Source organism: Hydra vulgaris, chromosome 08, assembly GCF_038396675.1.
Source record: "Hydra vulgaris chromosome 08, alternate assembly HydraT2T_AEP".
In the NCBI taxonomy this organism is placed as follows: Eukaryota; Metazoa; Cnidaria; class Hydrozoa; order Anthoathecata; family Hydridae; genus Hydra; species Hydra vulgaris.
Window position 1 is genome coordinate 40,060,119 of NC_088927.1, and position 13,366 is coordinate 40,073,484.

Consider the following 13,366-nt stretch of genomic DNA (forward strand, 5'->3'; position numbering starts at 1 on the left):
TGTAACCTTTTTGGAAGTAAATTAGAGTTTAAAAATATATAAATATATGCCAGTATTTAATAAATAGTAAATGTACGCATAACATTTTAATATATAAATTTTTTTTTTTCTTTAAAAATTTTTAAAGTAAATTTTTTCTAGCCTCCGCTATCAACCCCTGCTAAATCTTATGATATTGCCGGGGCCAGGTTTGTGAAAACTCTGATTTTCAGCCTGGGCTGGGGCCCCAATCACTTCCTATTAATAAGTAATTTTTAAGGCATTTCACAATAATTGACTCAATAAATTTACAAACAATGGACATAAAAATAAGTTTATAGTTTGTGGATTAAAATGGGTTTCTATCTGGAAAATCGCTATGTGCCCATTCTCAAAGAATGGGCACATAGCGATTTTCCAGATAGCAAGTATGACATTTTTGTCATTGAAAATTCAAACAGAATGGAAAGAAGAATAGCTATGACCCTTGAAATTGATTTTAAAAATATTGCTGGGTATTTATGTGGTGATTTATGAGACTTCGATGGAAGCTTTTGCAGAGTTGACACAATTACAGAAAACATTACATTATTTAAAGAATTTGGGCTTGTCTTCCAATCTAAGCTAGGTCCCCAAATCTGTAACAAAAGCTGAAAAAATCATTCAGAACATTTGATTTTTCAATTAATACTAAGAGAACCATCAGGTCGGTGTAGCAGTGAAAAGAGAGGGCAGTGTAACAATGCAACAAAACTAGTGTATTTGGACTTTGCTTTCATGAAAGTATAAAACTGGGCAATATTGGATTTATCAACTAAATTTTTCTCTCTGAAAATACAATATTTTATTTATTTCTGCATCATATAAACAAAAACAAATGTTAATTATACAAACATTGTACAAACAAGATTAAAACTTGCATTTGACATGTATATATTCATTATCAATTCTTTTGTAATCTCTAAAAAGAATGTTTTTTGGAGGCTATTTTCTGAATTGCTAAAGGTTGGGTATTGTTTTTTTTTATTTCAAATTACTGGGACATGTAATGAAATAGATGAGTTTGAATAATTGTAAATAATTTGCCAGAATGATTTAACATTCTTCATTTTGTTTGGCTAGCATATACCAATTTACATTAAGTAAGGGTGTGTATATTGTGTTGTAATATACACAACCTTAATGTAAAATTATATTTGGTTGGTTTTTTAGAATTTTCTAAATTACAATTGAAAAGAATCATACAGTGGTTGCAGGTACTTTTAAATAGAGCAATAGTTTCTTCATTAAGACATTCCAAGAGTACATTTCTACAAATAGATCATCAGAAAGATCTCTAAAACTAATTGTGATAGACCAGTTTATTAGTGGCATATTAAAGTCACTTGTTATTATACATGTAGAATGACTGCTATTATACATGTTGACGTAATCTTATTAATTATCTTACAGCCTTTGTTTTTAAAGTACAGGCTGCACATGGTAAATGCATGAAATTTGTCTCAAAATCTTTTGCTCCGCGGAAGAGACAGCCTGATCAACACATGTAATTTCTGTGTTTTTTTTGTTCATTCTGGGAGGAGAGTTTGCACTAGTGGATAATATTGCACACAAACATGAGTGCACCACCACTTTTGTTGTTACGGTCATGTCAAAATATTTTAATATTATTGTCATTTAACAATAAGGAGTTTAATCAATAAGAAGTGTTTTTTATATTTAACCAAGTTTCTGTTATAAAAGCAATATTAAAATTGCTATTTTGAAGCAGGTGGTGTAGTTTGTTATTAATTGATTTAGCAATAAAGTAAGCAAAGTTAACATTTTTAAAGTGGTATTAATTTCTGCCATCTTTATTAGTTTTTTTCTTTTTTTAATGTTTCGTTAGTTTTATTCTCAGATTATTAAATCTCGCATTTTTTCTCAGAAATTAGATTCTTGAGACTTTTGAAAAAAGTTCAAAACTCCTTTTCTTATACATGTCACTGATCATATTACCTTGTTAATATTAATAACAAAGTCTTGAATCATTAGTTTTTTGGGTTTTTTTTTAACATATTCGCTTCCAACAAGGCTGCAAGCAACCACTAATTAAAGTTGGAAGTTACTGGAAGAGAAAAGATGGAGATTATAGAGCAAGATAACGATTGACGGACAACTTAAAGGATTGCAAATTATATGAATCAGGAAAGCAAGATGAAGGAAGGGAATTCCAAAAAACTGATGTTCGAGGAAAAAAACTAGATGAATAGGCGTTTTTGGAGCACTTAGGAACAGTCACAGAAAAAGGATGAGAATTATTTGAATGACAAGTAACACGAGAATGAATTTTAGTAGATGGCACAAGAGACGCTAGCTCTTTAGAGCTGTGCCCATTATAATATTTGTAGAAAAAAGAAAGAGAAGCAACATTACGACGATGTGATAATGGTTGGAGGTTGGCTGCAAGAGCAGGTCCAACTATGTTTACAATGCGTTTTTGCACCTTGTCTAAAAGAGAAAGGGCATCATTAGAAGATTGTCAGATATGGCAAGAGTATTCTGTACAAGGCCGGATTTGAGATTTATAGAGATAGAGAATAGAATCCAAAGTAAGAAAGTGTCGAGCTCAACAAAGAGATGCAACCTTAGCAGATGCTAACTTTGCAACTGATTTGATATATGGTTTCCAAGAAAGATCGGAAGTAAGAGTTAATCCTAGAAGATGAAGAGTAGATGACTCATCAAGTACATCATCGTTCATAAATATAGGAAGAACTAAATTATTGCGATAACGATTGGCTGAAAAAATTTTTATCTGTATTGAAAAAAGTTTTATCTGTATTAAAGTTCACCAACCACTGTGAACCCCAAGCTGTAGCAGAGGTGAGATCCTTTTCAAGCTCAAATGCCCCCTCCAACCAATCAGAGAGTGTTGGTTTCTTATCACGACAAGAATAAATGGTAGTATCATCAGCAACCAATGCCACCTTAGATGTGAGAATATCTGAAAGATCGTTAATGTAAATTAAAAAGAGTATAGGGCCTAGGATAAAACCTTGAGGAACCCCTGAATTTACAGAATAAGAGGAAGAGTGCTGTCCATCAAGGACAACTTTTATACTACAATTGGAAAGGAAGGATTCAATTTTCTTAAAGATGTTGCCAGATACACCATAAGAAGAAAGCTTATGGAGAAAACCACCATGCCAAACTATCAAAAGCTTTTGAAATGTCAAGAGCGATGGCCTTGACCTCTCCACCTTTATCTAATGCATGATAAAACCTATCAGTTATTACTGTTAGCAAATCAGCTCTAGAATGAGAAGATCGAAATCCATATTGATGGTCAGAAAGTAAGTTATTAGATTCAAGATGAGAAATTAGGTGTTTGTTAATTAGATTCAAAAACCTTGCTTAAGATAGGAAGAAGACTAATGGGACAGTAGTTAGACAAATTAGATCGTTCTCCAGAATTTTTGAAGATAGGGATAACTGATGCCGCTTTCCAGCAGGCTGGAAAACAAGACTTTGATAAGCACTTGTTGAATAGTTTTGAGAGTAAAGACGACAGCTCCGGAGAACACTTCAGCAAGACAATAACATGTATGTTGTCTGGGCCACAAGCTGTAGAAGAGTCTAAGCAGGAAATCACTTTAGATAAAGAAGCTGGAGTGATATGAATGTCAAGCAATGGATCAACCTGTTTGTTAGCAATATCAGGTAGAACGCAACTAGTGGAATCAAGAGATGATATTGATGAAAAGTTTTTAGCAAACAATTCAGCTTTGTCTTTAGGTGAGGTGACAAAGTCTGAACTATACAAGAGAGGTGGAATTAAAGATTTGCCCTTATTATTAATACTATTAAAGATTCTCCAGAAGTCACGAGAGCCTAATTTTTGAGATGAGATATGAGATTTCATGACCTGAGAATCACGGGCTTTGGTGTTAGACAAAACCTTTTTACATTGGTTTCTAGCAGTAATAAGCAGACTTCTGTTTCCTGGAGAATTGTTTTGCTGATAGATATGGAAGTAACAGTTTCGATTGGCAATCGCAGCAGCACAGTATGAGTTAAACCATGGAGGAGAGTGAGGCTTGACCTGGAATTGTCAAGAGGGAATAAAAGATTCCATGCCAGCCTGAATCCACGAAGTTGTGTGAGAAGCACATTTGTCGACACGAAGATGAAAGATTTCTACCCAATCACGAAAAAAATCACGGAAAGAATCCCAGTCAGCTTTACTGTAGTTGTAAGAGGTACGATAATAGGGGGATTAAGGTGATGAAGAAGAATGAGGTATTAGTTTCAGAGAGATCAAACTGTGATCAGAAGCACCTAAGGGTGAATGTGGAGAAACTGAGCACTGACTAGGATCAGAAACAAGGCATAAGAGCCAAGCCATTCAGAGTTGTGAGCATTAAAGTCACCGACAACAACTACATTAGCTGATGGATAAAGAGAGAGGGCTTGGAAATAACATCAAAAAGAGTGCAGTCTTGAGATGAAGGAGAGCGATATAGAATAAAGAGAAAGGCGATAGAGTGAAGTGGTGCCAAACGAATACACATGAAAGAATAGTCTGTGGATTCAAACCTAGTTTCACGACAAACGGGTGAATTCTTACGAATGTAAATGCCCAGGCCAAGCATGTGACTATTGGAGTCTTTACGAATCAAAGGAAGATAACCATCAACACTAAGATCGCAAGATGAGATAGCTGAACTCAAATTAGTCTCACAAGGAGCAAGTTGGTCTGGTGAACTTTGCAAAAGATAAGACTCAACAGAAGAAAAGCTACTTCGAAGACCACGAATATTAGTGAATGATAGGTTTAGAGAACTTTGTGATGATGATGGTGTTATGTAGTTTTTGGTACTTTATTCATTTTTAAATTTATTGAAGAACTTGACTCAAAGCATATATAGTACTCAGAATACTGCTTAATACCTCAAGCAATTGCCTCATTACTATTAATAAACCCTAAGCCGTAACAAAGGGCTTCAAATGTGGCCTCCACAATGCACACCAAAAGTACAAACAGGGACACTATCCATGCGCAACATGGCACTGTTAGTACTTTGATATTTTTCAGCTGTTAAAGGAATCAGCCTCTCTGACTACCAGCCGGCCTCAGAACCATAAAACTGAGTTTTAGAGCTGTACCCTTATTAGGAGATAATAGAAAGAATTGCCTAGTCATAAAAACACAAGCAAAACCCATGCATTGAGTCAAGAAGATTCAACATCCTAAAATGGAAAACAGCATTCAACATCCTAAACTGGAAACAATGTATTAAAAATACATCTGCGCCAGCCTAATAGATAAACAAGCTTCTCAAATTAAACATTTTATATAATTCATATCAAACGTATCTCATCTTAATACTAACAACCTGTCAATAGAATTGAGTCAACTGTTTTGTTGTTGTTTTTTTTAACAACAAAATCTTAACAGCTAAAACTAACGTTAGTTTATAATAGCTCTTGTGCACAGAGCTTTTTATCAAATGAGAAAACAAAGGTTTGAGAAACCCAAAGTAATTTCAGATGTTTTATATTTTTGTATATTTAATTTTTAATTAACTTATTTAAATTTTTTTGTGTAACTTAACTTTTATAAAATTATTATGCATAAGAAAACTTTAGCATGTAGTTTTTGAGCTGTTGCTAACTGTAGATTTCTATCAAAGAGTTTTTTTTTTTTTTTGCTGCCTTTAATTCTGATCCTGCTTTTTTTAATGTGTTGTTTGATTGTTTTTAGTCACCTCTATTTTTTTTAGTCATAATCTATTGTATTAAATTTTCTTCTTATTTTCTTGATAACCCAATAGAAAACATATGCCAATGAAAATTATGATTTATTTTTAAAGAATTTTCATTCATTGTAATGACTTCACAAATGGCTGCAAAATTTGTCTAGGAAAAGATTTGGAAAAAAGAAATATATAAAGAAAAAAGAAAAATAGGAAAAAAAAATGACAAAACTTTAATAAACAAAAATATTTTAGACGTTTTTTAAAATATTTTGTTCTTAATTATGTTAGGTGATATGAAATTTTAGTATTTTTGTAATACATCCTGGTTGTTTGTAAAAATATATTTTTTAAAACCTCAATTTATTTAACTAGTAAACCTTGACCAGCAAGCATTCATTCAAGCAAGCATTCATTTTGGAAGGATAAAAAGCTATTCTGGGCCATCATTGACTGTTATTTTGTGCATTACCATTATAACAGAAAAGCTCTATTAAGCATCAGATAATCATAAGCAGTGAGGGAAAAAACCAATGCTAGTTGATCTTAAAGAAAAACTAATTGATTATGCTAGCAATTGCGCCCAAATGGGAATCAGTTTCGGAAAAAAAACGTTTATCATTTATGCTGCTAAGCTTGCTAAAAAACATAAGTTTTAAAAATGGTCGACCTAGTAAAAAGTGGTGGCAGCTACTTTTACAAAAAGAGAAATGGTTGTGCGAGTCTTCGTTGTCCAGAAGCTAGAGCTTCTATACGACACATGTGTATGGACAGGGTTAAAGTTTCAAAATATTTTACTTCTTTAGAAGTTCTAATACAATACAAGAATTTACTGGACAAACCAGAATGTATGTGAAACATGGACGAAACAGGGATGCAACTAGAGCATAAACCAAGACATGTTGTTGCCAGGAAACGCTCAAAATACATTCAGAGTTGAACAATGGCAACAAAGAGATAATTACTGTCATATGTTGCATAAATGCAGCTGGTCAAGTCATACCACCTCATATAGTAGGGAAAGGAAAAAATGTACGTACCCTTTATGGTTTTGATACTGAGAATGCTTTAAGTGGAGCAACATGGAGTGTGCCTGAAAATGGTTGGACAAAACGAGGTATTGTTTAGAGTTATGGTTTGAGAAAACATTTCTTCTAAATATTGGCTTAGCAAGACCACAGATTTTAATCCTAGATGGGCATGACTTGCACAATTTTGTTGAAATGATTGAGCTGGCCATAGTAAACCAAATTGAAATTGTCGAGCTTCCAGCTCACACCAGAACTAGTTGCAGCCTTGTGACAGAACAATTTTTAAGCCACTGAAAACTGTCTATTCTGAAGTCTGCCAAACAATCATGAACAACTACCCAGGTGTAGTAGTTTTGCATTCTAACTTTTGTGGTTTATTTTCAAAAGCGTGGAAATATGCTATGACTGATGCAAATATACGCTCAGGATTTCGAGCTTGTGGAATTTATCTGTTTAATCCAGATGCTATTTCTAATGAGGCATACATCCCAAATGTTTTATATAGTCATATTTCAGATACTGTTCCAGTTCAAAATGTGACATGTCAGTTGTAAACAACCTTCCATTATCGCCTGATCTATCAGAGAACAGCTATGCAATCAACTCACTATCTTTAACCAAACTAGTCAAAGAAAATGAGTTAATTGATTTTTTCATTTAAGGCAATACTGTGTAATGTTCTAATATTGCTACAGTACACAGCTATGCAAAAATGGAACCAGTACAAGATAATCAGTTTATTGATTTTTCTGTTCAAGACAAGATTGGTTTAAATACATAAATAAGTCAGTGGCGCATCCAGCATTCTTTAATCTTTGAGATAGCTAACTCCCAGACATGGAGCTAACTCCAAACATTCTTATGTTTATACTTATATCAAATAATAAGGGTTTGCAAAAAATTGCGGTGATTGGAGGCTGGGAACAAAAAAGCCCCAAAATTTTTGCTACACCTGCCCCAGACGTGAGAGCAACAAGTTGATGAAATATTTTTTGTGTTATTCTCAACTAGACTTGAATTCATCGATAATTTTTAAGTTTCATAGTATTATCTCTCAGCGTTCAAAAATTATGACCATATAAAAATTACAACCCCCTCAAACTGAGGGGGGTTTGAACTTTATATAGTCATAATTTTTGAACGCTGAGAGATAATACTATGAAACTTAAAAATTATCAATGAATATATAATCGTCACGATCATAGCACAATCGCCTAAGTCACTTTTTCTTGTTTTGAGAAAACTAAAAAAAACTAATAACTTCGGTATTTTTTTCTTTCTAATTTTTTATTGGTATTTCTTAAATTCTTACTTTCATCCAATATTCCTCTGACTTCTGAATCACTGTAGAAAAGCGGCGTGGTATGAGTAGTCATGTTGAAGAAAACAAGTCGCCTAAGTCAAAATGCGGATTTAGGCAGAAATGAAAAAATTAAAAATAAACTGCTTTCTGATTGGTTTAAGACATAGGCGATTTGCCACATAATAGATATCATAATACACTGTATAAGCTATATATTTCAACTCTTAACTCAAAACTCCCCAAAAAAGACTTGGGCTATGATCGTGATGATATTATATTCGTCTTGAAATAAAATACCGAAAACGAATATTTTAACTAAAATTCTAATGATAATTAGATAATAATTATTAATTATTATTAATAATTATTAAGTGCTTTTTTTTCAAAACTTTATTCTCAAAACTGTCGCATAACTTTTTTTTATATAAACAGTATTCATTATTATAAAGCACTATAAATAGATAATTTACAGTTGTTTTCAAAAAAATCAAAATTTCTGTTGTCATACCACTAACGTATAATTTGAAAACATTAAAATGAACTATCTATTTTTTCAATGTTTTGATTTCCAGAAAATGTTATTTTTTCATTATTTAAAAATCAATTCTTAAACTCGAAATAGTACAAACTTTTAGCAGCATAACTATATAGGGTAATTACGCCAATAACTGGGCACACTTTTACAAGAAACGCCCGTTACAGAAAAATACTCAAGTATATGTTATACATCATATATCAATTTTTAGAGAATTAAAAGCTCTGCCATTTTAAGTAAAAATATTTGTGATTATAATAACACAAAAATATATAACGCAGACAATTAAGGTAAACAATTTTACCGAATATTGGTCATCTTAACAATTTATTTGCCGTTGGCCAGAAATTAGGAAACACATTGAACAGATGAATAGTGTAAATTGATTTATTATCATAAAACTAAAAATAAATAAAACCAACAAAAAATTTTTTTTTTTTTTTATATAAACTTAGTATTCATTATTATTATTGCTCATTATTATTCATAATATGAATAATAATGAGCAATAATAATAATGAATAATAAGCAGTCATTATAATTCATATAAACAGCACCATAAAATAGCTATAAGCCTGTCGTTATAATTCATATAAACAGCACCATAAAATAGTTATAAGCCTGTCATAATTCATATAAACAGCACCATAAAATAGTTATAAGCCTGTCATAATTCATATAAACAGCACCATAAAATAGTTATAAGCCTGTCATTATAATTCATATAAACAGCACCATAAAATAGTTATAAGCCTGTCATAATTCATATAAACAGCACCATAAAATAGTTATAAGCCTGTCATTATAATTCATATAAACAGCACCATAAAATAGTTATAAGCCTGTCGTTATAATTCATATAAACAGCACCATAAAATAGTTATAAGCCTGTCATAATTCATATAAACAACACCATAAAATAGTTATAAGCCTGTCATTATAATTCATATAAACAGCACCATAAAATAGTTATAAGCCTGTCGTTATAATTCATATAAACAGCACCATAAAATAGTTATAAGCCTGTCATAATTCATATAAACAGCACCATAAAATAGTTATAAGCCTGTCATTATAATTCATATAAACAGCACCATAAAATAGTTATAAGCCTGTCGTTATAATTCATATAAACAGCACCATAAAATAGTTATAAGCCTGTCGTTATAATTCATATAAACAGCACCATAAAATAGTTATAAGCCTGTCGTTATAATTCATATAAACAGCACCATAAAATAGTTATAAGCCTGTCATAATTCATATAAACAGCACCATAAAATAGTTATAAGCCTGTCATTATAATTCATATAAACAGCACCATAAAATAGTTATAAGCCTGTCATTATAATTCATATAAACAGCACCATAAAATAGTTATAAGCCTGTCGTTATAATTCATATAAACAGCACCATAAAATAGTTATAAGCCTGTCATAATTCATATAAACAGCACCATAAAATTGTTATAAGCCTGTCATTATAATTCATATAAACAGCGCTACAAAATAATTACAAACAGTCATAATAAAAAAAGTGCGCAACACTGATACTCACGCAGTGAACAAAGTTTACTTAAGGATATATATTTGTTTTAGATGCTGAGCCGAGAGAACTCTTTAGTCGTGATAGAAAAACTGAAGTAAGCAACGACGAATGGATTGCAATGAATTTCAATGTTTTGTTAGCAAATAAAAATAAGCCAAAAGTTTCAAACCCTGATGAAGAAGACTGGGACTCAGAGATAGAAAATAATAAAAATTATAATAGTGTTATTAACGTGTGCAGCATGCGTGAAGCAGTAAACTCGAATATAATCGATGATTTTCAAAATAGTGTAAATCGTTATCCTCCCGCTTGCCAGGCTTATACGTCAGTTGCCTCATATGACTCTTTTGTTTACAAAAAATGCGAACAATTAAAAGTTGTATCTAAGAACTTTAAAAGTTTTGAGGTAATTGAGGGTCAATTTGATGACTGCTGATTTTTTTGTGTGTTTTGTTGTATTTAGTGTTATATTTAAAACGTGAAACATTAAAATCTGATTACGTCGTTCAGAAAAAGATGCTCAATCACATTTGGATTTTTAGAATCTCTATATTGCATATGATGTCTAAATTATATTTGATGAAAATTGTTTCTTAATGCTTAAATATTTATTATTATATTTATAAATTAGTATCTGTTAATAACTTGTTATAAAAAAAGTACCGTTGATAAAATAAACGCTAATTGAAAACACTATGGCTGAAAAAATGTTTGATTGGTGTGAATTTCTTCTATAACGCAGAACAGTTAAGCTTTTAACAAAAATTAGCGCGAATACCGTCGAAATTTTCCCGACACTTCACAGAAAGCTATTTACAGAATGCATAAAGCGTTCCGCGTCCACTGAGACAAAAAATGCCTAAATCTTAAACAAAAAATTCAATAAAATGTCACAAACAGTAGTGTAGACATGATATTTTGATGTTTCAAATTTTTTTTTTTTAATGTTTTTGTTCTTTTCTTAAATATTCAATAAATTTATACAATAAGATAGTTAAGATAAAAATCGTTATAGAATAAAAAAGTATAACAAAATATACAGGTATAAAAATAAAAACAAAAAAAAGAACGCGGAGACTCGCAGAAGACCTTCAGGTCTTATCATCGAGAACCGCTCGTGAATATTAAATTATCAGTAAATTAAGTACATTAAATTAACATGAAATATAAAATAAAAACACAAAACAATGTCGTAGTAATAATTAGCGAGAACATAAATTTCGTAAGAATATGTAAATAAAATTGGTATGAAGAAATTCTTGATACTTTAATATATAAATCCAAAAATATTTTAAAAAGTACTGTTTTCAAAAACACGTAAGGTGTGGATCAGATATACTATTATATATTACCTTACAGAGACGTTTTTATACTTTTGGCGCCCTGTGGCACTGTTTTTTCTAAGCGCCCTTTTTTACAAATAACAGAATACTTTGATATGGGGTGATTATTAAAAAAACAACGTTTTCAATACAAATATAGTGATACTCACTTAACATTAAAAATATATATATAATTTTTTACGTGAATTTTGTTTTGCAAATGCATTTATAATGCCGTTATAGTTCACATCAATGGTATGTGGAGATTCAATAGATAGAATTGCTAACTTAATAAAACATTCACTTAGTCATTCCCGACCTCAAATAAGACTTGACCCTCTTTAATGCTAAAAATGTTCTCTCGGCTTAACAGTTGGACGTTGGGCAGCATATATCCTTAAAGATATATCTACCTATAGTAGATATAGCATTAAGGATAATTATATATAAGGATAGTTATAGTTCTTGAAGTTTATCAGTTCTGATCAATTTACAAATATCTATTATAGTTTTAAGTCTTATATTTTCAGTTAAATTCATTAAATAACTTCTGAATTGTATACACTCGTTAGCAAATGAAGTTGAAAGTTCATTTTTTATACATATTTTAAAGTATTTCTCCTTTTTCTAAACTTCTGATGGTGATAGTTTTATTATTTGAAACAATAATTCAAATTTTTTATTGGCTTCATCATAGCATAATTTCTTTCTAGTTCAGAATGAAGTTTATTAATAATAGCATAATATGTGTTAATCCTTAAAGAGTTTTGAATTTCAAAATTTATTTCTCCTTCTCTTTTTTCATCTGCAGTTAATTTTCTTTTTCTTTAGCGTATTTTTCGATATGTTTTGTGTCCCGATTTATTAATTGCTCTCTCTCTTATACATATCAAACATACTACTCATATCTAATACATATCAAATTAACAATTTGTATAAACTTGCAACTATTTCTAAATCAATCTTAACTGGCTGTAATTGTTTACTATTTTTGTTGAATCTTTCTAGTATTTCACCTCATAATGTGGCCATTAAAATTGTTTCAAGATTATTTCCATTAGCTTCTAAACTTGGGATTGACTTTTATGATTTATCATCTTTGATATATGACAGTGCATTAATTAGTTCATTTCAATTTTTGTTTAAATTAATTTTTGCATCAGATCTGGCTGACCACCTGGTATCTTATAGTTCTTAAGTGATATATTTTCTGTTTTTTTTTTTTTTTATTAAACTGTTTTGAAGTACTTCTCATCTACATGTAAAAGCACTGAAAAAGTTTAGATATTTTGAAGCAAAATAACAAATTCTAAAATTTCTACAACAGTCCACAGCGCATCCACCATCAAAATTTACAGAGTGTGCCAAGCATTGTACAAATGTTGCTAAAGGATTAACTACTTTAATTCGAGCTATAAGTCCTGTATACTTACCAGACATGTTAGACACATTGTAATCGTAACGACAACTATTGTTTATATTGAATCCATGCAATTCTGAAATTAAAAATATAGCATCTGCTAATTATTCAAATTTATGATCTCAATTGAGTAAAAACCCTAAAAATCTTTCTACCGGACACCCATTCTTTTGAACATAATAATATAAGAAGTAGAATCAATACTGATGGAAAAATACTTAGTTTTCTTCATTTATTGCACCATTTGTTGTATAAAACCATCTTTCATTATACCTATGAGCTGCTCATATATATTAAAATAAAGGCTCGATCCTCTAAAAAAGGGTCAAACTGAGCAACGTGTCATTTTTTTACCAAATCAACGTTTTCGCACGAATAATTTACGCATAGTTATGTATAATTTGAAAATGGACTTTGATTGCTTTTGAAAGATACTTTTTCTGCCAACCATACACATTTATAATTTTTATAAAGATGAATTTCCAGTGGT

The 13,366-nt window shown here is 30.9% G+C and overlaps 1 protein-coding gene across 1 annotated transcript in view; it reads left to right on the forward strand.

The window, feature by feature from the left end:
• Positions 1-10,842, forward strand: part of LOC101236247 (leucine-rich repeat protein lrrA) — a 33,005-nt gene extending 22,163 nt beyond the window's left edge. Inside the window, exon 3 of the mRNA XM_065803700.1 lies at positions 10,185-10,842. Coding sequence (XP_065659772.1) covers positions 10,185-10,570 — 386 coding nt within the window. The 3' untranslated portion in view covers positions 10,571-10,842. The remainder of the gene's footprint in view (positions 1-10,184) is intronic.
• Positions 10,843-13,366: the final 2,524 nt, after the last annotated feature.